The sequence below is a fragment of the Mustelus asterias genome, chromosome 25, assembly GCF_964213995.1.
Source record: "Mustelus asterias chromosome 25, sMusAst1.hap1.1, whole genome shotgun sequence".
NCBI classification, from domain to species: Eukaryota; Metazoa; Chordata; class Chondrichthyes; order Carcharhiniformes; family Triakidae; genus Mustelus; species Mustelus asterias.
Window position 1 is genome coordinate 26,159,488 of NC_135825.1, and position 24,513 is coordinate 26,184,000.

The 24,513-nt window shown below is 40.5% G+C and overlaps 1 protein-coding gene across 1 annotated transcript in view; it reads right to left on the bottom strand.

Moving 5' to 3' along the window:
• The window catches only part of kif21b (kinesin family member 21B), a 180,468-nt gene that overhangs the window by 16,658 nt on the left and 139,297 nt on the right, over window positions 1–24,513 (bottom strand). The window contains exons 26-29 of the mRNA XM_078197937.1: window positions 24,241–24,333; window positions 21,103–21,231; window positions 7,126–7,262; window positions 4,283–4,463 (exon numbers count right to left, since the gene is read on the bottom strand). Coding sequence (XP_078054063.1) covers window positions 4,283–4,463; window positions 7,126–7,262; window positions 21,103–21,231; window positions 24,241–24,333 — 540 coding nt within the window. The remainder of the gene's footprint in view (window positions 1–4,282; window positions 4,464–7,125; window positions 7,263–21,102; window positions 21,232–24,240; window positions 24,334–24,513) is intronic.

Consider the following 24,513-nt stretch of genomic DNA (forward strand, 5'->3'; position numbering starts at 1 on the left):
TACCATGCCGCCCAGTTAAAAAGTTAGAAGGTTAAAAAGGAGTGATCTTTCAATCAACTCAGGATTAAAAAATATATAAAAGCAGGGTTCATCTGCTTGACAAAGGTAAACATGCCTGGGCACACTTGTGTGCTCAAGGACACTAACACCCTGCGGCATCAGACATGGTATATTGTTCTCATTCTCTACCACAAGACATTTCTGATAGACAGAACTGTCCCCTGAAAGTCATGGATATATCACCAGAGACATTGATAAATTGTAAGTTACCACAGTGTAACAATGGATAACCTTATTTTCTATGGATGCCCCTCAATCACTTGTCAACTGAATCCGGGGAACTTAATTCTAATCCTAAGAGACAACTGTGTAGTTTCGAAGTTATCACCATTTGCAGCCCTCAGTCTGTTATTTCTGAAGATGTTGTCCAGTGCATGTGCTGCAGCTCCCTGCTGGGGCAGTTAAATAATTTGGATTTTAACTAGAAATCGATAGTTATCCAAACTTTATTTGGGAAATAGAAGATGAATTGACTTGGAGAGAGGTGACACACCCATATGTAAAAAAGATAAGTTATGAAGCTTAGAAACAGTATACATACTAGAACCATAGTGTGGATTTTTAGATTCATTGAATTCATTCCATCATTTCTCACAGTAAAGGTACAGCTACTATAATCATAGAATCCTACAGTGCAGATGGAAGCCATTCGGCCCCATCGTGTCTGCACCAACCTCAATCCCACCCAGGCCCTATCCCCATAACCCCATGCATTTGCCCTAGCTAGTCCCCCTGACACTACGGTGCAATTGAGCACGGCCAATCCACCTAACCCACACATCTTTGGACTGTGGAAGGAAACCGGAGCACCTGGAGGAAACCCACGCAGACACGGGGAGAATGTGCAAACTTCACACAGACAGTGACCCAAGCCAGGAATCGAACCTGGGTCCCTGGCGCTGTGAGACAGCAGTGCTAACCACTGTATCAATGTAGTGAAGAACTGGGATAGAGGTATCTTGCTAAATTCTGACTTTCTACTCAGGGATTAAATGCCACTTTAAATGTTGATGGATATCTTAAATATCTTACTGTAACATTAACTGAACATTATTCACAGATGCTCAATAAATGCTGGCAACATTTACTTCTGGGGAAGAATAATTTTTTAAAATTAGATTTAAGACCTAGATTTGCTATCATAAACAAAATTATACTTTCTCTTCTTCGAACTATTAATGCTGTGATTGATTTTCCATCAAATATGAATTTTATTTTGGTTCTTTTAATAAATGTTATTATAATTCAGGAAATATGTTGGTTGGAATTATCCGACTTCGCATGCTGCTAGGATTTTCCGGTCCCGCTGCAGTTAATGGAGATTTGGCTGAGTGCCAAATTCTCCATTTTCAGTAGCAGTGGGTCATGCGAGACTGGATAATTCTGGTCATTGTCTCATATGGTCTTCTGTATTAAAACTTGAGAATCCATCTCAGTACAGTCTTCAGTCAGGAGGTACATGGTTGAGAAGAGATGCCTGGACATCTTATAATATTGGGTTGTTATAATCTGACTAAAACCTGTTAACAAGGTTATCTGGAGAACGATAATATTCTCTCCTGATTCATGTTTTTCAGGGAGAGTTAGATTAGTTCTTCAGACCCATTCAAGTGCCAATGACGTCTGTCTTTCTCAACGATAAGTGACAGTGATTAAGGTCGTACACCTGGTCCACAATAGTCCTAAAGAAGGGCTAGGATTATAATTCACTTCAAGATGTCTCAGCCTTTCTATCGATATATACTATTCACAATGTTAATTACTTTATTGTCCGAACAATAAAAGTTATATGTGTAATATCTACTTTCCCCTTAGCCGCTGATTGGTTTACAACTTAAGCTACCTTGAGACAAGGCCAAACTTTCACTAACATTTTTGATTACTTGTTTTAACTGTACACTTTAGTGATGTTTCTACCAGGTACTTATCCTGTTCCAAATAACTTTGCTCCTCGCAATTCCTAGTTTATCACTATTTTAAAAAATCCCATTTTGCCTTTCTTAGATCCAAAATAAATGAGCTCAAACTTCTCCATATTGAATTCCATTGGTCATAGTTTGGGTCAGTTAATTAACCTACGGGGTGAATTTTCCTGTCCCGCCTGCCACAGGAATCATAGCGGGTGAGGGGCAGACCATGAAAAAGTCCATTGACCTCAGGTGGGATTTTACAGTTTCAGGGCAAGAGTGGCTGGAAAATCCCGCTCTATGGTTCTTTGTAACTTTTTGTCCTGTCTGCACAACTTATCATTTGTCCTAACTTTTGCTGTCCTCTGAAAGTTTGGATATGGAACTTCTCAATTTCTTCACTCAAGTCATTGATATCCATGGTGAAAAGTTGAAAGCCCAATACTGCTCCCCGAGGAACAGAGCTTGTCACACCCCACCACAAGACAGTTATTTTATCCTATACTAACTGTCTCCTACATCCCAAACTCATGTCACTCCATGCATATTTATTTTTGCTAATAACTCTTGATCAGGATGTTATCAAATGCCTGCTGGAAGTCCATAAAGACAACATCGAAAGATTGCACCCTATCCAGCATGTTAGTGTCTTACTGTAAAAACATAAAGAGTAATTAGATATGGCATATCAATCACAAATTTCTACTGACTTTCCTTAACCAGTTCATTCTTCAATCAGCCACATTCTACATGATCTTGGAATCCAGTAAGTTCCCCACCACTGACTTTAAACTGACAATTCCGTATTTTCCTGGTTTTTCATTCCCTCGCTTCTTTAATCATGGAGGGAGAAATATAATTTTCCAATCCAAAGGCACAATTTCTGAACCTGGAGAGCTCCGAGAGATATCATCAAGCACATACTCCAGGCTGACATAGTATATCTCACAAGAATTTTTGGTTCCTTGATTTTTAAAAAATTACCCAACCACATATTTTAGTCTAAATTCCTGTGTTTTTTTTAATTCAGAGGGCTTTTGTGTAAATGTTGCTAAAACTATACTGCAAATGCAAATAAATGTTATTGTTTACTGCATTCATGACATCGTCAAGTAAATTATGCCAATACATGAGACAAGATCTTCCACTTCTATACCCAAATTTTATGTTTCTTATTATTTAGGTTAGAATCATAGAATCCCTACAGTGCAGAAAGAAGCCATTTGGCCCACCGAGTCTGCAGCGACAACAATCCCACCCAAGCCCTATCCTTGCAACCCCACATATTTACTCTACTAATCCCCCTGACATTAAGGGGCAACTTATCATGGCCAATCAACCTAACCTGTAAATTTTTGGAGCTTATGTTAAGGTCTTTGAACCTTATGTTAACCTGGGGACTGCAACTATCTGATTCAGGTTTGGGCAGTTTTTAAATAGCATCACTATGTGCGTTGTTTCTAGTCCTTAGGCTCCTCAACCATGCCCAATTATTCCCCCATTATACCTAAACATTAATGGCCATTTCCCTCCAATAATCATCTTCACCACCCCAAGAAATAAGACCCATAGAACTCGTTAATCATAATTCCCTTTTTAACATTTTAAAATCCCTTTGGATATGGAATGTAATATTCAATAGATTAATACAATGCTTATTACTGAATTGTTTGAGAAAATATATCTTGTCTTCTATAACTTCACCATAATTGTTAGACTTCTAACTAGCTATATTTATGCTGAAAATTCATTTTCTTCAACTGAACAATATTTCAACAATGATTCCTCATTGATGTTGAAGTTACTCTCTTTTTTGTTTGAAGCTTGTATTTCTACATTCATTTTCTTTTCTTGCCCCTTACAGAGTTCAGATAACTTTACGTGTAATTAAAAATCCAACAGATACAAGTTAATTTAAAAAGCAACAAGTGGGTAACTATACAAATAAACCCTTTTCAGCAAACTACTCCAAACAAAGATCCTATGTGGTAGGAATGCCCGTCAACCGCAGGTATCAAGGAAATATAATTTGCAAAGAGAGATTAGCCATATTTAAATAATGGAGTAAAGATGGTAGATATTCTATTGTTTAATTTAATGATCTTCAGTTCACTGAGGATAATACAAGATAGCAGCTGATGATCAAGCAGATTGCACGGGTTCTGTGGAAGGACCAGATGAGCAATAAACTTCTCTTGTTCAATATTTCTTATTTTTGTTATTAATAAACATAAAGTTCAGTTAGAATCAGTGAAAGGGTTTAATATATATGTGATGAATGGTGTTCCCATTAGACAATAGAACCAGTTTCTTACGTTAGTGTCCTGATGCATTTGGGGTTCTCTCGGATGTCCCAAACTTTGATGTATGACGTGGAGACAGTAAACACGAGGCTGGAGTAACTGCAGAACTTGACAGAGACCACATTGTTTGGATGTCCTTTCAGTGTACTGATTTCCTGTCCAGTGGCCAAATTCCATACTTTACAAGTGCGATCTAAATGAATTACAGATTGTAAAGTTGAAAAAGGAACAGAAAACTCACAAATCCAAAATTAAGGGTGGGATTTTCCAGCCACGCTTGCCCTGAAACCATAAAATCCTGCCCGAGGTCAAAGGACTTTCCATGGTCCGCCCCTTTGCTCGTTCCGATTCCCCTGGCAGGCGGGATGATAACATTCGCCCCTAAAAGTTTTATTTTCACAGATACTCTAAGAAATATTTTAAAAATTTGACCTATGATTTTAAGTTAGAATTGCATTAACAAATAGGGTCTCTCAATCCATCAAGGAGAAACATATACACCTAATTGCCACACGAACGTCCTCCTGATTAATGAAGGAAACTATTTGCACATTTACACAAACAACCAAATGCATCTGATAAAGGGTCATCCAGACTCAAAACGTTGGCTCTATTCTCTCTCCACAGATGCTGTCAGATTTGCTGACTTTCTCCAGCATTTTCTGTTTTGGTTCCAGATTCCATCATCCGCAGTATTTTACCTTTACATTTGCACCTTTATCTTGCTCTCACTGCTGACTTTTATGCTTTCAAATTGCTGGTTAGAGATAACCTTGCAAGAACAATTTTACAGAACACCTTCTCGTCAATAACATACACAGATAGTGTTGTCCACAATCCAACAGGCATTTTTAAAGTTTATTTATTAGTCTCACAAGTAGGCTTACATTAACACTGAAATGAAGTTACTGTGAAAATCCCCTAGTCTCCACACTCTGGCGCCTGTTCGGGTACACTGTGGGAGAATTTAGCATGGCCAATGCTCCTAACCAGCACGTCTTTTGTACTGTGGAAGGAAACCGGAGTATCCGGAGGAAACTCACGCAGACACGGGGAGAACATGCAGACTCCGCACAAACAGTGACCCAAGCCTGCAATCGAAACTGGGTCCCTGGCGCTGTGAGGCAGCAGTGCTAACCACTGTGCCACCATGGTACTGCATCACAAAATTTCTGTCCTGGGTTGACTCAAGCCAATATTTTTCTTAAAGCATTTAGTTTTTCCAATTATATTAAATGTTGTTTTCTACATTTATTGGTTAACACAGGAGACTCCGCTTACTCCATTTCTCCTTTTCCTTTGCCCCCAGATCTCAGAATTATCCCTATTTAAAGAGCTGGGAATACCTAGTTGTTAGTTTGGCACTCCGTTGGCATGATTTGATGTCCAACAGCGTGATAACAAACAGGCTAATATTCGCAATTCCTCGCACACGGGGTTCCAATCTCAGCCAAATAGTCCACGAGGTGGTGAAATGAAATGGAAAAGGAAATTAATCTGCATTACTCCCCACCTTTTCAACCAGCTGGTTACACTGTGACTTTTGGCACCACTCTGTGTACATGGCATTTGGTATGAGAGAGAAGCAAGTGACAAAACTGGAGAAGAAATGGTTTTAAACCTTGTTGCAAATATGGTATCTGAATCAACTGGAACAGTTCAACAGCTCTTCCTGAATTAGACATGCTGGAATTGGAGGTCATTTTTGCAATTAAATTATGCAACACAATTTGCAATTATAAATCATCATAAATATATTCTTCATAATAATGCTGGTGATTTCATCACAAATAGCAGATCCTAAATGGTTTGTGTAATCCAATAAAAGATGCTTCCTTTCAATGCCAATATTTCAAGAATCAATTTTCAGGCACTGACTGATTTGCAATCAAAAGACACTTGAAATAGTCAACTTATTTTGAGCGGAAACAAAACAATTCTCATCACATGAACCTTGCAAGGTAATCTTCTGCTGGTTCAATGTAATATGCATTCAAGTTCAGGAAAAAAATATGATCATGTGCGTCAGATCTGGAAACTGAAACCAACTTGACAATGTAATGTAAAGGCAAAGTAGCCCAAAAGAAATTAGGTTGAGTTAAGCGGATTGAATCCGTTTAAGAAATAATGGAAAACAAGTCGGGGTGGAATTTTCCCATCCCACCCCCCCCGGGAATCGTAGCAGGAGGGCCACAGACCATGCAAAGGTCTGTTGACTTCAGGCAGAATTTCCCAGTCTTGGAGTGAACGCGGATGGAAATTCCTGTCCCAGGAGTCAGATTTTCCTCTTTACTACCTTACAGATTATGTTAGGCTTGCTTACTGACATCAGAGCAAAATACCAACTTTAAAATATTTATCTAAACATTTTATGGGTGACAGACCTCTTTGGTGGGGGGTGGGTGTGGGAGATTGAGACCTCTTATTTTGACTGTTTATTTCAATAAAAGGACAAAGCTCACGGGGGTTATGTGGAAATTGGACATGGTGCAGCTTTCCCCCAATTCCAGCATCAAGATGAGTTGCTCCCATGACAGGAATGACACAATTAAATGTAAAGCTCATTTAACTGTGTCCAAAAATATCTGTTCACCTCAACCTCAGAAGAGCACCCACTTCTGAATGAGAAAGGCATTTTCATTGTTCTTGGGCAAGATTTCTCACTCAATGATAGTGCTGTTCTGTTGGCCTGTTGAGACTGGCTAGACTGATCTTTCACTAAATCCGTCCAGCTAGAAACCAAAGCTCACCAAAGGGTTAGAAAGAACAAAAATACCAGAGGTGAAAAATCAGTTTCAACACCCCTGCGCCACCCAGCCTCCACATCCCTCCCCCGCCCCTCACTAAGTTCTTACCTTTTGAGCCCGTGAATAGCAGGTCATTGGTTGCATCTAGACACAGCACAGGCTTCGAGTGTCCTTCAGCAACAGAAATGCATTGCAGTGGGGCAGTCCTGCTGCCCTTGGCACCACCAACTGGATTAATCACACCCCTGATAAAAGAACAGATGGTCAGTTAACACAAACCCCCTTGAATTTAAGTGCTGTTCTCAAGATAGTAATGGGTTTATTTGGAATGGCATCTACTTACTAAAAGAACAAAAACACATGGGGTGATTTTGATGAAAATCCTATACTACGTTCACTTTCCAAAGTCAAGAAAAAGAAAAGCTATGTTGATTACCCACTCAAACACCAACATTCCAGATCTAGCACACTTGCAACATTATTAGTTTATTAAATCTTATTTGAATATGAGGTTTTGGCATTTTACAATATTTAGAAGCACACAAGCACAAAGTATAAACTATTTAGGGAAAGTAAATTATCTATGTTCCTAGTTTTGGTCAATTTGCATTAATTTTGTGACTCTTGAATAAGCATTTACATTAAGTCAAAGTTGGCAATAAAAATGCTGCACTTTTTAAAGAAAGCAAACATATTTGCTGCTGAATGGAGTACCACGAGTTCAGAGGGAGATAGAGTTTGTGAGGAGAGCAGTGAATTTGAGTTAGCTGATGTCACACTCGCACTTTGTGGTATCATCCCAAATGTTATCCCTTAAATCATCCCTGGTTGGGACTTCAATTATTTAAATAATTGAGCAGTCAATTTAATGTCCCTGGCTTGCTGGCCAAATTGACCCCCGACCCCCTAACCCCACAGCAGGGAAGTTACCAGCTTCATGGAGTCTCCTTGCTGAGGGCTTGGGCTCCATCAGAGGAGGGAGTTCTGCCTCAGAAGAGAGGGATGCACCCATAGCCAAAACGTTGCTCCTGCTCAGACCTTATGAATTTATAGTTTTAAACTTATGCTCCCGAGGTTCTCTCATTTAAACTGCCCTTGAGGTCCTTTATAGGACTGTGAGCATGCAGGCAGACAATTAGAAGGTTGCCTCTGTGGAAAAGAGGTCCCCTCCATCTGACTTCTGGCAAGTATGGACTAAGGAACCCCATTTGATTCAATATTGGGATCTTGAAGCTGGCAGGAAAATCCTACCCACTGTAGATGAAATATGTACCACTCAGGTTGCTGTATAACTGTGACGATACTGTGCCTTTAAGAAATCTATTTTAATCTTGTTTCTTTGCAGGTTTTTTCAACCAGCTCCCAGCATTTTATTTTGGCACCGTTTTGTCTGCAGCCGGTGTCCTCTAATTGTTAACTGAAACAGCATAATGGACCTCATGTTTATTTTTAATCTGGACTAATGCAGTGCCCTGGGGTTTTATGATCCTTCTGGAATTGGAAGGTGGAGTGTGATTGACAGGTCAGGTGCTGCCTGGGGACAGTTTTTTTCCCCACAGAAAAGTCCAAGGTTTTAGTTTCATTTTTCTCAGATGCTGTTTAAACTTGAGACAGAAGCCAGTGTCTCTTGTTTTCCCCTCTCGCTGAATTGGGAATTCTGCTGTCTGTGAGTTGCTGTTAGAAGCTGGTGGAGGCAGGCTGTGTCTCTGTCTCTGTGTCTCTCTCTCTCTCTCTTGTTCTCTCTCTCTCTCCAGAGGCTTTTTGGAAAGTTCCAGGACTTTGAGGCCTCAGTTTTAATCCAACGTTCAAAGGACCAATTCACACAGCAGGTGTTAAAAAGTTGCAAAGTCCAGCATCACATGAGCATACTTGCTTTTTCTGCCAAGTCTAGAAAGGGATGCATGTTTGTGCGGTGTTGTTTGACTTGGAACATCATGGATAGCTAGCTTTTAGGATTTACACGAGGTCATGTTTGATTCTTGTAATTGGTGAAAGTTACCAAATCTTTTGACTATATTTTAACTGTGTTCTTAAATAAACTTTGTTTAATAATTGTTTCCTCGTGAGTTACTTTGATCATACCTGGAGTGAAACACCTTATGCTCACCCGTGCCAAATTCAAATATCAAAACTTAGGGTCTAGGCTATCTTCATAGAAAATCCTGGAGTTTCTGGCCTGGATCTTAACAACAACAATTTACTGAAGTTTCTTCAAATTCAACAGCACTTCCCAAATGTACAATCTCAATCTCTCTGAAGGCCAGGAAGAGCAGATGCATCAAAATACCATGTTTCGGTTCTGCTCCAATACCCACACCATCCAGACTTGGATATTTATCACTGGACAGCTTTTGCCCTCTCTCGAGTTTTACACTGAGAATAGTTCGCGTGACATCGACTGTCTCAATATTTCTGCTCCCCTCTCACAAACTCTAACCTTTCTCCCTTTGAACTCATGGTATTCCATTCTCTTCATTTCCAACTCTGACATAAGCTTGCCAACAATGGTAATGCAGTTGCTGTTTGGCAAGCCGACCTCCACAAAGCAGAGGAGGCAACACCAACTCTCTTGGCATCTCCTCCTCCTGCTAGCTCTCCCTGGACGATGAATCCACCCCGGAGCATCTAGGCGTTGTTTCCAAGGCTGTCTCGGACTTTACTTCATCTTTTCTCCATAACTCCAGCCTCAGTCCTCCAACACTGCACAAGAACCTGTACCTCCTTCCCAACATCTAGAAACAGCCGCTCCCCAGTAGGGTCATCACTTCAGCCTCTTTGTACTTCATAGAGCTGATATTTTGCCCATCTTGTTTTTTCATCTCTTGCTCAGCCTCTTCCTACCTACACATACCTGACTCTTTCAATACCTACCACCATTTTAATAGCATCCAGTGTCCTGGCCCCAACTCTCTCCTTTTCGTTATGGGTGTCCAAATCTTCTACTCCTCCACTAACATAAGCAGTATATAAACAGTGTAGGTAGAGGTTTAAATTTACAAAGGGGATATTGATAGATTAATTAAATGGGTAAAACTGTGATAAATGCATTTCAATATAGGCTAGTATAAAATCATTAACATAAAGTATAGAACAGGGTAATTTCTAAATAGTGAACAGCTAAAAGAGTGGAAGTCCAAAGACACTTGGTGGTCCAGGTATACAGATTATTAAACTTTCATGAACAGGTACAGAAAATAACCAGAACGTCCAATAGAATGCTGCCCTTTATATTTAGATGTATGGAACGCAGGGATACAGAAGTATTTTATGCTTCAGCAATGCAAAGCCCTAGCTAGACCAAATCTGGAGTTGCAGTGTGCAGTTCTGGGCACCACATCTTAGGAAGGATACACTTGTTTTGGAGGGAACGCAGAATAAATTTACCAGGATGATACCGGAATTTCCAAAAGTTAAAATTACAAGGAGAGATTGTACTGCCTAGAGTTGTATTTTTTGGAATTTATAAAGTTAGGGATAATTTAGAAATACAGCAAGTAGGAGCAGGAGTTGGCCATTCGCATCTGCTTCATCATTCATTATGATCATCCAACTGATGATCCTGTTCCCACTCCCCCCCCCCCCCCCCCCCCATCCTTTCATCCCTTTAGCCCAAAGAGCTATCTCCAACTCCTTCTTGAAATCATTTTTAAAGGGTGCCCCAATCATAGCAAAATAAAAACCTTCCCCCCGCCTCATCCTCATCTCCCTTTCCCCCGCCCCTCCCTGGTCACTCTTTTGTGTGAAGGATTTTCTGCTTTCTGTCTAATGCTAACTTTTAATGGTCTGAACCCAAGTGACTCCCAAGATATAAAAGTACTATTCTTGGTTAAATTTTTTTTCATTTCTTTAACAACCTTTTGGAAAAGTCCAAGTTACCCCTGACACAGGATCAGCTACATGGCTCTCTGTGCTACCGATTGCTTGAAATATTTGCTTTCATGGCTTGGTGTCAAATTCTGTTCGACAATTATTGTTGTTGAGGTGCATTGAGAAGGTTTACAAAGAACGAGGAAAAGTGCAGCACTGGAACAGGCCCTTTGGCCCTCCAAGCCTGTGTCAATCATCGTGCCTGAAACAAACTAAAAAAAAATCATCTATCCTTACTCGGACCGTATCCCACTATTCTCACCCTGTTCATGTACCCATCCAGATGCCTCTTAAATGTTGCTAATGTGCCTGCTTCACCCACCTCCTCTGGCAGTGCATTCCAGGCACCCACCACTCTCTGTGTGAAACACTTACCCCACACATCTCCCTTAAACTTTCCACCTCTCACCTTTAACCTGTGCCCCTTTGTAATTGACACTTCCACACTTGGAAAAAGCCTCTAACTATCCACCCTGTCTATGCCTTTTATAAGGTTGTAGATGTCTATCAGGTCTCTCCTCAGCCTCCGTCTTTCCAGTGAAAACAATCCTAGCTTATTCAACCTCTCCTCATAGTCAACGCTTTTGAGACCAAGCAACATCCTGGTGAACCTTTTTTGCACTCTCTTCAAATCTTCCATGTCCTTCTGGTAGTGTGGTGAACAGAACTGCAGTATAACTCCAAATGCGGCCTACCAAGGTTTTATATAGCTGCAACATGACTTCCCAACTCTTGTACTCAATGCTCCAGCTGATGAAGGCAAGCATGCCATTTGCCTTTCTAATCACCTTGGCCACCTGCATTGCCACATTTAGGAATATGTGGACCTGCATGCCCAGACCCCTCTGTATGTTAATGTTCCTAAGGGTTCTGCCATTTATAGTATAATCCGCACCTAAATTTGATCCTCCAAAACGCATCACCTCACATTTGTCTGGATTAAACTCAATCTGCCATTTTTGTGCCCAAGTCTCCAATCTACCTATATCCTGTTGCATCTTCTGACAATCCTTGGCACTATCAGCAACTCCGCCAATCTTCGTGTCATCCACAAACTTACTAATCAGACCACCAACATTGTTCTTCAGATCATTTATATATACTACAAACAACAGAGTTCCCAGTACTGATCCCTGCGGAACACCTCTAGCTACAGATCTCCATTCTGAAAAACAACTTCCACCACTACCCTCTGTCTTCTATAACCAAGCCAGTTCTGTATTCATCTAGCCAGTCCACCCCAAATCCCATGTGATTTTAGTTTTTGTACCAGTCTGCCATGTGGGACCTTGTCAAACGCCTTACTAGAGTCGATATATACTACATCCACAACCCTTCCCTCATCAATTTTCTTTGTCACCTCCTCAAAAAATTCAATCAAATTGGCGAGACATGACCTTCCATGTACAAAACCATGCTGTCTGTCACTAACTAGTCTATTTTCTTCCAAATGTGCACACATCCTGTCCCTCAGTATCTTCTCCAAAAGTTTCCCCACCACTGACGTCAGGCTCACCAGTCTATAATTTCCTGCATTATCCCTGCTTCTTTTCTTAAAAAAGGGAACAACATTAGACTATTCTCCAGTCCTCTGGAACCTTGCCTGTGGTCAAAGAGGGTGTGAAGATATCTGTTAAGGCCCCAGCTCTTTCTTCCCTTGTATTCCGCAGTAATCTGGGATAGATTCCATCTGGCCCTGGAGACTTATCCACCTTAATGCAATTTACGATACTCAACACTTCCTCCTTCGATATATTGACATTTTCAAGAGCGTTCACACACTATGCCTAACTTCAACATTTGTCTTGTCCTTCTCCTTGGTCGATGCTGATACAAAGTACCCATTAAGGATCTCACCCACTTCCTGTGGCTCCATGCATAACTTCCCTCCATGTCCTGGAGTGGGCCTACACTTTCTCTTGCTCCTGATATATGCATAAAAAGCCTTGGAATTCTCCTTGACCCTGTATGCTAAAGACATTTCATGACCCCTAATTCTGCGTTTAAGTTCCTTCCTACTTTTACTATACGCCTCAAGGGCTTCATCAGTTTTTCATGCCTAGACCTATCCTATGCTTCCTTTTTCCTTTTGACTGAGCTTACAATTGCCCTCGTCATCCGTCGATATTTCAGTTCCCGAATCCTGCCATTTCTATCCTTCATTTTTGCAGGGACATTCCTGTCCTGCACTTCATTCAACTGGCCTTTAAAAGCCTCCCACATGCCAGATGTGCATTTGCGCTCAAACAGCTGCTCCCAATCCACATTCCCCAGTTCCTGCCTAATTTGGACGTAATTGGCCCTCACCCAATTAAGCACCCTCACCCGAGGACCACTCTTGTCCTTATGCATGACTACCTGAAATCTTATGGAAATATGGTCTCCAAGCTCAAAGTGCTCCCCCACTGAAACATCGATCACCTGGCCTGGCTCATTCCCCAAAACCAAGGCTACTATGGCCCTTCCCTGGTAGGATTTCAACATACTGTATCAAAAAGCCCTCCTGGACACATCTAACAAATTGCTCTCCATCTGGCCGCTGGCTGTAGGGGAGTCCCAGTCAATATGGGGGAAGTTAAAGTCACCCACCACAACTACCTTGCTTTTTTCACACCTTTTCAGTATCTGACTACACAACTGCTCCTGTCTCCTGCGGGCTGTTGGGAGGTCTATAGTACATTCCCAACATTGTGATCTCACCCTTCTTATTCTTGAGTTCCACCCATAATGTCTCACTACATGTGACATTAACAACACATGTAAATATAAGTTGCAGCTGTTGCAGGCAATGCATCTATTTTCCTTCCTAAAAATAGTAATATATATTTGCCTGCATTAATGTTTTTCTATTAATATCTATCTGCTATTGTTCTGCCTAGTTATAAAGCAACATTAAAAATAGGATTGGACATTCAGCACATTGAGCCTGCTCTGCTATTCAGCTCACTAGTGTTCACTGATTACCGCATAATGATCGTGGATGCATGGTGCCTTTTCCTTAAACAAAAATGAGCCATTTCACAGGAGTACTCTCATCAGTCACATTTTGAAAGATTGGGGGAGTGCAGATGGAGCATGTGCAGTGAATTTGGTACAGGCGATAAGGAGGCTGATTGCTCCACTGCCAAAGTCATACCATCATTTAACTAGATATTGAGCCATTAGGGTGCATGCAATCCATTTGCGCAAGTGACCAAAAATGTTAATCATAAAACGGGCATCTCGTGCAGTCCAAAATGAGTAACATTTAACACAGCAACTGTGAGCTGTTTTTTTTTTAATGTTATCTGTGCTTAACAACAGTAAATCTAAAATAATAATGTTGTTAGTCATGATGAAAGAAACAGCTCATTAGAATTTTTTTAATGATTTGTTTTACTTATGTTTATGTGTGAATTGATGTGAGGTCTGATATAAGGTTGAGTTGTAAGGTGTGTTTATATAGAAGCTGCATTTGTAACGTTCAATATCACTAAACAGGTGAGAAGAGTCATCTGGGAAATATAGAATTGGAACAACCAGAGCACTGGTTTTGAAATCCTTATGTTCATTCTGAATTTGAAACCATTGACACTAACACTGTGAGTGAATCCATACAGCCAAAACTTTACTTAATAACACATTCATTTAAACTCTTTGCCCTGGATTCAATTATTCCATTCGTTCATGTTAGTCATTCCAATGAAAAATTACCAACACCCGGTGATCCAACGTAACAAACACATTGACAGATAACTTCTAGTTTGACCGTCTCAAAACCAAATTAAAGGTGCATGCAAATCAGCCCAACCAAAAAAGGTACATAAACCAAAAACCAGACTGAGAAAATAAATCATCCTTATATTAGAATGCTCCATCAAACATATGCAATAAAGTAGTCAACAACCAACCAACTAATGTGCAGAATTGTGTTGCTTTTTTGGTACAAGATGCAGTGCTGACCAGATGTAACACAAATAGAAACATGCAAACAGCAAAGCAACCAGCCGTGTGGCCTAGTCAGACCAGAAGCAAGAGGCCTGCGCAATGCAAGGGGTGACAAAAGAAACTTGTACCTGGGAACCTCCGAGAGAGAGGAGTCACTGTCATCAGACCTATGAACAAAACAGCAGCAGGATTATGGGGAAGAAAGATGGAAGAGCTCCAGTGTGTTGGACTGCTGAGTAGAGTAATTGAAGGGAACAGGGCAGAGCAACAGTAGGTGTGCCAAGTTAAGCAATAATATCAAATGCCACAAAATATATAGAAACTTACGATAGGAAAAAGTTTAAGAATATTTCTGGTTTTGCCAGGAATTATTTCCTCAAATCTGTCCATTACATAGTCTTCTGAACAAGCTACTTCTAAGAGGTGATTAGAGCCTGAAAATTGTGGGCTGAAATTGCGTTGTGCTATTTTAATATTTGTGAGGTAGAAGAATCACTGAGAAGCATTGACTTAAGGGTGGATGCATGTGGAATGGTGGCAATGCCTTTATTTATTTATGTCACAAGTAGGCTTACATTAACACTGCAATGAAGTTACAGTGAAAATCCCCTAGTCGCCACACTCCGGTGCCTGTTCGGGTACACTGAGGGAGAATTTAGCATGGCCAATGCACCTAACCAGCACATCTTTTGGACTGTGGGAGGAAACCGGAGCACCCGGATGAAACCCATGCAGACACGGAGAGGACGTGCAGACTCCGCACAGGCAGTGACCCAAGCCAGGGATCGAACCCGGGTCCCTGGCGCTGTGAGGCAGCAATGCTAACCACTGAGAAGCACTGATTCAAGGGTGGATGTATGTGGGCTGGTGGCGATACCCTCTCTATGTTGGAGCTGTCTTCCTACTCAACATGTTTGAGTTGAGTAATTGAGCCTGCATCTCATCACTCCAATAAATTCAGCCACCATTCTAGCCGTTCACCTATTTTCCCATTTACTGCATTCTTATTAAAAATGAAATCAATATTGCATTCATTATTGAGATCTTAGTTAAATCACTTTGGGTATTTACATTTCATATCATTTACATTTTAGCATGTATTTGCTACCAAGCTAGACTAACCCATTATTCTGCGATTGCCTGGGCTTCTCACTTTGTCATCCATAGTCACTCATACAACCTCTCTCTCACTTTGATCACCCAAAGCAAGCATTTCTTTCCTCTTCCTGACTGCATCCAATTGTTCCCTGTTTTACTCTCTATTAGTCATGTCTAACACTAATATCCAGTGTGGTTCTCATCATGACAGCAGGCGAATGAAGGACAGAGACTTGAACAGTTATAGGAATACGGTTGGACAGAATTACAGATAACATTTGGCATGCGTGCGTGTGTGGGGTGGAGTGATGAGTAAGGAAGAACATGAGAGAAGTGTGATGGGAATCCTTCAACTCAATGCCGCAAAGCTAAAATGTGCTCCGATTGAACACTTTCATTCAATTACCTCAATTCCCAATTATCTTTATTTCCACCAAGTGACTCAGTGTGGCACGGCGGTAGTGGTTAGAACTACTGCACCAGGGACTTGGGTTCGATTCCTAGCTTGGGTCACTGTTTGTGTGGAGTCTGCACATTCTCCTTGTGCCTGTGTGTGTTTCCTCCAGGTGCTCCGGTTTCCTCCCACAGTCCGGAAGACGTGTAGGTTAAGTGCATTGGCCATGCTAAATTCTCCCTCAGTGTATCCGAACAGGCGCCGAAGTGTGGTGACTAGGGGATTTTCACAGTGACTTGACTGCAGTTAATGTAAGCCTAGTTGTGACACTAATAAATAAACTTAAACTTAACTCCCAAGTGTCAATTAAGAGTAAAGTTCAAATTCCTGAATCTCTGAACTGGGGAGCCAAGAGAATCTCTGATCTCGTTCACCCTGCCACCGCTGCCAGCGAGAATGGAGAATTTGGCACTCAGCCAAATTTCTATTCACTGCAGTGGGACCGGAAAATCCCAGTCGCGGGTGAAGTCGGAGAATTCTGGCCAATATCTTTAGCAATTTCTGCGAGTGGAATGCAAGCTTTAAAAATTGAGCATACTAACATAGTAAACTCACTAAACATTCGCACTTAAGTTTACTGGCCATGCTAAGTTACTCCTTAGGTATCCCAAGATGTGTAGGTTAGGGGGATTAGTGGCATAAGTACAAGAGGTTACAGGGATAGGATCTAGGAACGATGCTCTGTTGGAAGTCACTGCAGACTCAATGGGCTAAATGGCCTCCAGCTGCACTGTAGGGATTCTATGAAAACGTCTTGCTTGCCATATGGAGATTTCTAAGGAGCTCCAGCTGTATCCCTTTACTGTGTGCAGATACATGTGTTGAACCTTCTCTTCCAAACCAACCTTGACTGCTCTACACCTTCAATTCTCAGGGTTTTTTTTATTTTCAGGGGGAAAATGTGTGTATGAGCTGCGAATAAGAATGCAATTACAACTGCAGTGTCAAGAAATCTGTTATGTTCTGAAATTATATGATGAAATGTTAAACCCTGGAATTTTTTCCAAAAATCACCAAACAGAATTGCAAGTAAACCAGGATCAGTGTGCTTTTGCAACAAGCCAGCCAACCTTCTCAAAATTGATTCCAAAACAAAACTGGTACTTTCAGAAGCCATTCTGAATGTGGGATTAGCTTGCAGTATACTGGACATATTTTGAATATACAGCAGTAGTAGCACTGTCTTAGTAGAGTTGCTCCAGAAATGTGTTTGGAACTGTGTTGTAATCTATATCTACAGATATAATGCTGACCTTGATTGTTACATCAATTTGGGTCAAATTGGTAGATTTAAATTAAAAATACCAGAAACAAAACTTTAAGTAAAATCTTCTGCAACTTTACTTTATTCATCATACAAGAATAACAAAGTATTTTAAGTCCCTTACCAGCTTTTATTTTCTTCCTCTAAATATTCTTACTTAAATCTTCTGGTATAATAATTAAAAGCGTGTTCAGGAGGCATGTAATCCACACTGGACTGTAAGCAAGTTACAGTCATGCAATAAAGTACCAAATGCAAGGCAATGATAATAGAACCTTTAAATAAAATATTACTTGGCATACCTACGCATAGCACGGTGTCTCAGACATGTATACACACAGCAAACATTGTGAAAAAGACAAACTTTGATGACGCAGACCAACACAGTTAATGTTATTGGAACAGGGAAACATACAGAAAATGTGAAGAAGAAACATAAGAGGAACTTGTCGATTCCATTTACCAACTGCAATGTTTTTAGAAAGTTCATGAGTTCTGAGAGACAGGTAAACACACAGCATTGACAGCCCTCTTTCAAATATGCTTCCTGGAGGGTCTTCAGAATCAGCACAAAGCACAATGTGTATCAAAAGTTGTATTTTAAGTAATGCAAATTAATAACTTGCAGTTGTGCAAAATTCACATGAATCTCATTTTGATCAAACTCTAGAAAAATAACTGTTTAAAAAAACCTATGGGGTAGAATTTTACATCCCCGCCGCAGTGGGGTTGGGGCCTGGAAAATGCAGGCAAGCCATTCTAAAGTCCATTGACTTCGACGGGAATGGAAAATTCTACCGGTAGGAGGGGCCATAAAATTCTGCCCATGGGTAAACAAGGCTCAAGTGTGTGGAGAATGGAAAAATCCAGCATTCCGAGTTGGATATGGAACATCTGATTAGACAGCCATAGATAAAAAATATTAAACAAAGCTGACAAGAGTTTGACAGCAAGTGGACTGCAGGAAATCATCAAATGGGGCACCAGGGACCTGCGTTTATAAGGTTCATGATCATTACAGTCCTACTACTTAGAAAATCTATGTTTAAAACAGGCTGTTACTTACCACCTATTAACCAAAAACTGATGACATGAGTGAAAGTGGATAATGGTTAAGTTCAAAGCCTCCAGTTACAGCAGTTTTTGTGCTCAGTTTATTTTGGGCAGCAACAGTTGCATTTATTCACGTTATTACCTTATTAGAATGTAATCAAAGAGCTTCCACAACTTCTAATGAAGTACATTCTTTTTAAAAGATTTTTATTTTCATCCAACTGAAATTATGGCTGTCAAAACTTAAACTATATTGGTCTTAACATTACATAAAGCTCAAGATATCGGAATTGACTGTGCAGGCTACAAACCAGTGCTGCTAATCTTGTTAAGACTGCATACAACTACTACATTTATTAAGGTTGATCAATTAGCTATTCTTGCAAAAGGTTTTCTACAGGAAATCTTTTAAACACTTCAATAATTAATCATGCAGAATAAGTCTTGTGCAAGCTGGTTGCGTAAGGATAGAGAATTAATTACGGTTGTGTTCAATTTTGCCACTAATTGTTTTGGGTAAATGCTAAATTAGCTAAAGGATGGGCTGTAATACAAATGTTGCCTCTGCTGTAAGCTATCTATAGTCTGGATTTTTCGGCCCTTCCCACCATCGGGGTCTTCTGATCCCACCGATAGTAATCCCTCGCCGCCACCGGATCCCTGGCGGCAGAGCACGTGAACAACGGAAAATCCCATCGACAGCAGCGGGACTGGAAAATCCCACCGCCGGATATTGGCGGGCCAACTCAGCCACCATATGTGGCAGAAAGTCCCGCCCAACATTTTGCTTGCAAGAAAAGTTATGATTAAAAATTTCTCTAAAATGGCATTCACCTTCTTAATCCTGAGTAAATAATTTATTACTTGTGCCTGAAGATAACTACTGGTCAGCTAATTTTATGTGTCTTATTTTATGTCCACCTATGAAGATGGTAAAAGTTTTAAAGACTTTTCACAAATATTTACGTTCATAACGATGTTAACCTCGACTGTGTACAGCCATCAATACTTTCTGTGCAATGAATTTTAGTTTTATTATCACTGCTGTGTTGTGTTTAGTGGGCAAATGACGTTCCAATGGGCCTGCTTTAAGCAGTGAGGACTGCAGTTAAAAAACCAAGTTAGCACAACAGGTATTTCATGAGCATTATTTCAGGCAGAATGACATTTCCAATGATCAGAAAACACAAGTAGAAAACTCTGATTATCATTTCTAGTTTAGAGCTACAAGCAGATTAATCCCAGATCACTGAATTGTTGTACCCAATGGGCATTAGTCCACACAGATTAGCTGCCTGAATCAATGTTGACTTCTTAAATGCATTGAACGTTTGCCTAATTTAGATTGAAGCAGCACTGGGACAGTGATTCCAAGAGAAAAAATAACGCAAGTGTTTGTATTTCTACCGAACAAAGAAAATATTCCATTCTCCCACCCTTAACCAGTTTCAAAGACTTAAAGCTCTGATTATGGGGAACACAATTAATCTCTCTCTCTTTATCTCTTCAATGAAACTTATATTAGGTTAAGTGGCATAAACAATAAGCTTAATAATCCATAGACTGCACAGTAGCGTATAGGAAAAGCAGGTGCTGAAACGTTAAACAGATTGTTATGGGTTAATATCATGCAATAGAGATAGCTTTTGACTACCTTATCATTAGAACAGAATGGAGATCGTTAACCAAAATCGGGGCTGGTGTGAAGCCAGTGTCATAATGTAAACATTATGGAGTTCTGGATTCTCTTCAAAAAGCATTAGAAACGCCATCGCATTACATATAGGAAAGAAATTGTGGACATTTTCCCCACTGTAACTTAACTGAATCAGACAATTCCTTGAGAAAATAATGGGAACTCTGAAAGGAAAATACTTGGGAATGAAAGTGTTGCATTTTCAGAAAGTAGTTACTTCACTTTTACAATCTACAATGAAAAATTGTCAAGTCAGTTTACAAGGATATTATTTTCAATTCTAATATGAATGGAACATCAACATATAGATTGCATATTACTGAAGGTATTTTTTACTCTGAAGAGAAACTGTCTAATGTTCAATATATAATTCATCAAGTTAATCACCATTTCTACTATCTCCTTTATATGATTGAATCAATCCCAGCCTCACCTAAATGAAATGACAATTGAGGAAATTGGCAATAGTGAACTTCTGGATAAACTTGTTAAATTTAAAAGGATTGCATTTTTCAAAATGTATAATCATCCTGAAAGTAAACTATCTTAGTGATGATTTCATATTTCATACAAGACAATTTCATAAGAGGTTAGAATCAGGTCATAAAAGGATCCCTAAAGTTTCAGAAATTACAGTGAGTCAACACATTTGAGCAATTTTTCATAATTTCATGAGTGTATTTATCAAAAAGAGGATTGTATAAATTCACACTGTTGTGCACTTACTTGTCATGCGCAGGGAAAGTCTGAAGTTGGGTGCTGGTGAGTCTGGAGAACACATTCCTGTCATTACGAGCACGGGTAGGAGGAGAGGAAGGAGGAGTTATATTAATTTCAGAGGACCTCCAATCAGTCCTGCAATGAACAATCGATTTGGTCAAAGCTGAGTAATCATTCAGCATGCAGTTAATGCAACTTATTAAATATTAAGCCTACTCATTCCTTCTTTCATTTTATTTAGGGTGGCATGGTAGTTAGCACTGCCAAACACAGCACCACGGACCCAGGTTCAATTCCGGCCTCAGGTGACTGTGGAGTTTGCACGTTCTCCCCCTGTCTGCGTGGGTTTCCTCTGGGTGCTCTCGTCCTCTCAGTCTGTAGATGTGCTGGTTAGGTGGACTGGCCATGCTAAATTGTCCCTTAATGTTCAAAGATGTGTAGGTTAGGGGGATTAACGGGGTAAATATGGGGTAAATATGTGGGATTGCGGGGATTGGGTGGTGGGGGGGCCTGGCTGGGATACTCTGTCAGAGAGTCGGAGCAGACTCAATGGGCTGAATAGCTACCTTCTGCACTGTCGGGATTCTATGATTCAACTTTTATAGCCTTTTTTTCCCCCAATAATGAAGGGGACATACTTTGCACAACTTGAAAGGCAAATACAAAAGGCTCTGAAGGAGAGACTAATCTAGCTTAGTTGTATTCTGCACGAATTAGAAATTTGGTCTGAATCTCATGAGTCTAGGTTTCTAATCATAACACAGATGGTAACATTCAAAATGAAAGGGTTAATGTTGACACTACAATCTGAAAACCAAGGTCATGATATCGAGAAAGTCACGAGTAAAACTAAGAAACTAATGAAATGAAAATGAAAATGGATCCAAAATGGCAGCTAAGGACTATGTTCTGTTACCAGTTTTCTTTGCGTTTTCTGTTGAAACTGGATGAGAGATAAGGCACAACACCTAATGACTCAGAAGAGAACTACTGAAAACTGATAACAACTGGCAGATTTGAATGCAACTCTATTCAACAGCTGTTTCAGGAAAATATGTTATAATGGTCGGAATTTTGTGGTTGTTCACGCCGACAGGATCTTCTGGTCCCGTCAATAGTATACCCCCAGTGGCGTGGGGTGTAATCAATGGGAAATCCCATTGACAGTGGCGGGATCAGAAGATCCATCAACTGGCATACGGTGCACTGCCTCCTGTTGCAAGAAATGCCATGGGGAGGCTAGAAAATGCCCCCCAATGTGTTTACAAAACAACTGGAACATCAGTTCATTGCCTGAGACTGCTACTTGTAATGTAAATGTAACCCAAGTCTATGTATGCAACTGACCTGGCTCAAAGTGAATCAGGAATATCTTGAGGGTGTAATCTCGCTTTGCTTTGAAGTCAGTTTGGGGTTCAGAGCCAGATTTATCTTCCAATGTCTGGAATTTTTCCAGGTTTTCTCCTGAACTCCTGCCATAACTAGCAAAAAAACCCTGCAGAAATATCATGAATGGCTGTTTTTGTTGATTCTGTAGGGTTTCTGCCAATTTTCTGCTGAAGTTACAGTGGGGAATTGGGAAAACTAAATCTGTAGTGTGACTGCACCACTAAACTGCAGCTTAAGAACAATCAATTATAACAGACATACAAACTCTTAGTTATTGCAGTGATTATACTAAAATACTCAATAAAAATGAATAACTTTGCATTCTGCTGCATATGAAAAAATGAATAGTAAATTAGTGAAATCCTGTCAATCTAAATTTACAGTGATCAAAAATTTCATCCCTGTCAATACTTTTATGAGACACACTGGCTGGAATTTTACTGGCTTGCCCGCACTGGGATTGGAACGGGCAAGGGGGCGAAGCATGAGAAGGTCCGTTGACCTCGGGCGGGATTTTACGGTTTCGGGACGAGCAAAGCCCACTAGGTTGCAGGATCGACTGACACTAATTGCAATATTTTTGACACATTGATAGGTCAAGGGATAAGTACTTTGGCTTGGATGCAATGTGATTTTCGATGATGACTGGACCTTTGGGAGTCATAATGCATAATGAAATCTGATTCTCTAATCATCCAAACTGTTGGTGTTTAAGGATGTTATCCAAAACCTCAAAAAAGGATGGAATTTCCTCATGAGGTGGAATCTAGTCCAAAGTAGAGCATCCAACTTTTGAACTTGCAAAATAACTAATGATGGCAACTGAATTGTGTGCTGCAAACTATTTAAAACATTTCATGAATTCTTGGGGTGTCAACCTTTCCTTGGTCAATGCCTCCAAATTTCAATTCTAAGGCTCAAGGTACGGGAATAAGTTAATGTTTTAGTGTCACAAGTAGGCTTACATTGAAACTGCAATGAAGTTACTGTCAAATCCCCTAGTGGCCACACTCTGGCGTCTGTTCGGGTACACTAAGGGAGAATTCAGCATGGCCAATGCATCTAACCAGCACATCTTTCAGACTGGAGGAGGAAACTGGGGCACCCAGAGGAAACCCACGCAGACATGGAGCGAATGTGCAGGCTCCGCACAGTCACCTAAATCAGGAATCAAACCCGGGTCCCTGGGCACTGTTAGGCAGCAGTGCTAACCACTTTGCCACCGTGCCGCCCTTGGAATTCTTGGGATGTCAACCTTTGCCTGGTCAAGGCCTCCAAATTTCAATTTCTAAGACCCAAGGTACGAGAATAAATTTATTTCTTAGTGTTACAAGTAGGCTTATATAAACACTGCAATTAAGTTACTGTGAAAATCCCCTAGTCGCCACACTCCGGCGCCTGTTCGGGTACACCGAGGGTGAAATTAGCATGGCCAATGCACCTAACCAGCACATCTTTTGGACTGTGGGAGGAAACCCGAGCACCAGGAGGAAACCCACGCAGACACGGGGAAAACGTTCAGGTTCTGCACAAACTGTGACCTAAACCAGAATCAAACCTGGGTCCCTGGGCGCTGTGTGGCAGCAGTGCTTACACTGTGCCGTCCTAATGTAGTGGAATGATCATGATTAGCCATATTTTAATAACACCTGCATTAACTTTTCATGCAATATCTTAATGGAAGTAAATATTTATTTCAAATAGCAGTACTCTATCATGTGTACACACGGATGAGCTATTTTGTCCTATAATTACCTGGATTTGTCGGTTGAGATCTGTACTTTCTCGTAGGACTTTCTCCTTGAGAGTGGTGAAGTATCTTGCAGCTTCTTAGCAGATTGCCTGGGACTTTGGAGAAGAGAAAGGTCATTAGTAAGTTGTTAATTAATCTTTTGCACAAATTTATTGCATATTTATTTCAATATTTCCCATCCTCAGGAGGCACAGGTGAAGTGAAGAAGTATAGTTTTCGGGTGAAGCAGGGAATAATTTGACTGGGGCACGGAAATGCATTTCAGCTCATATTGT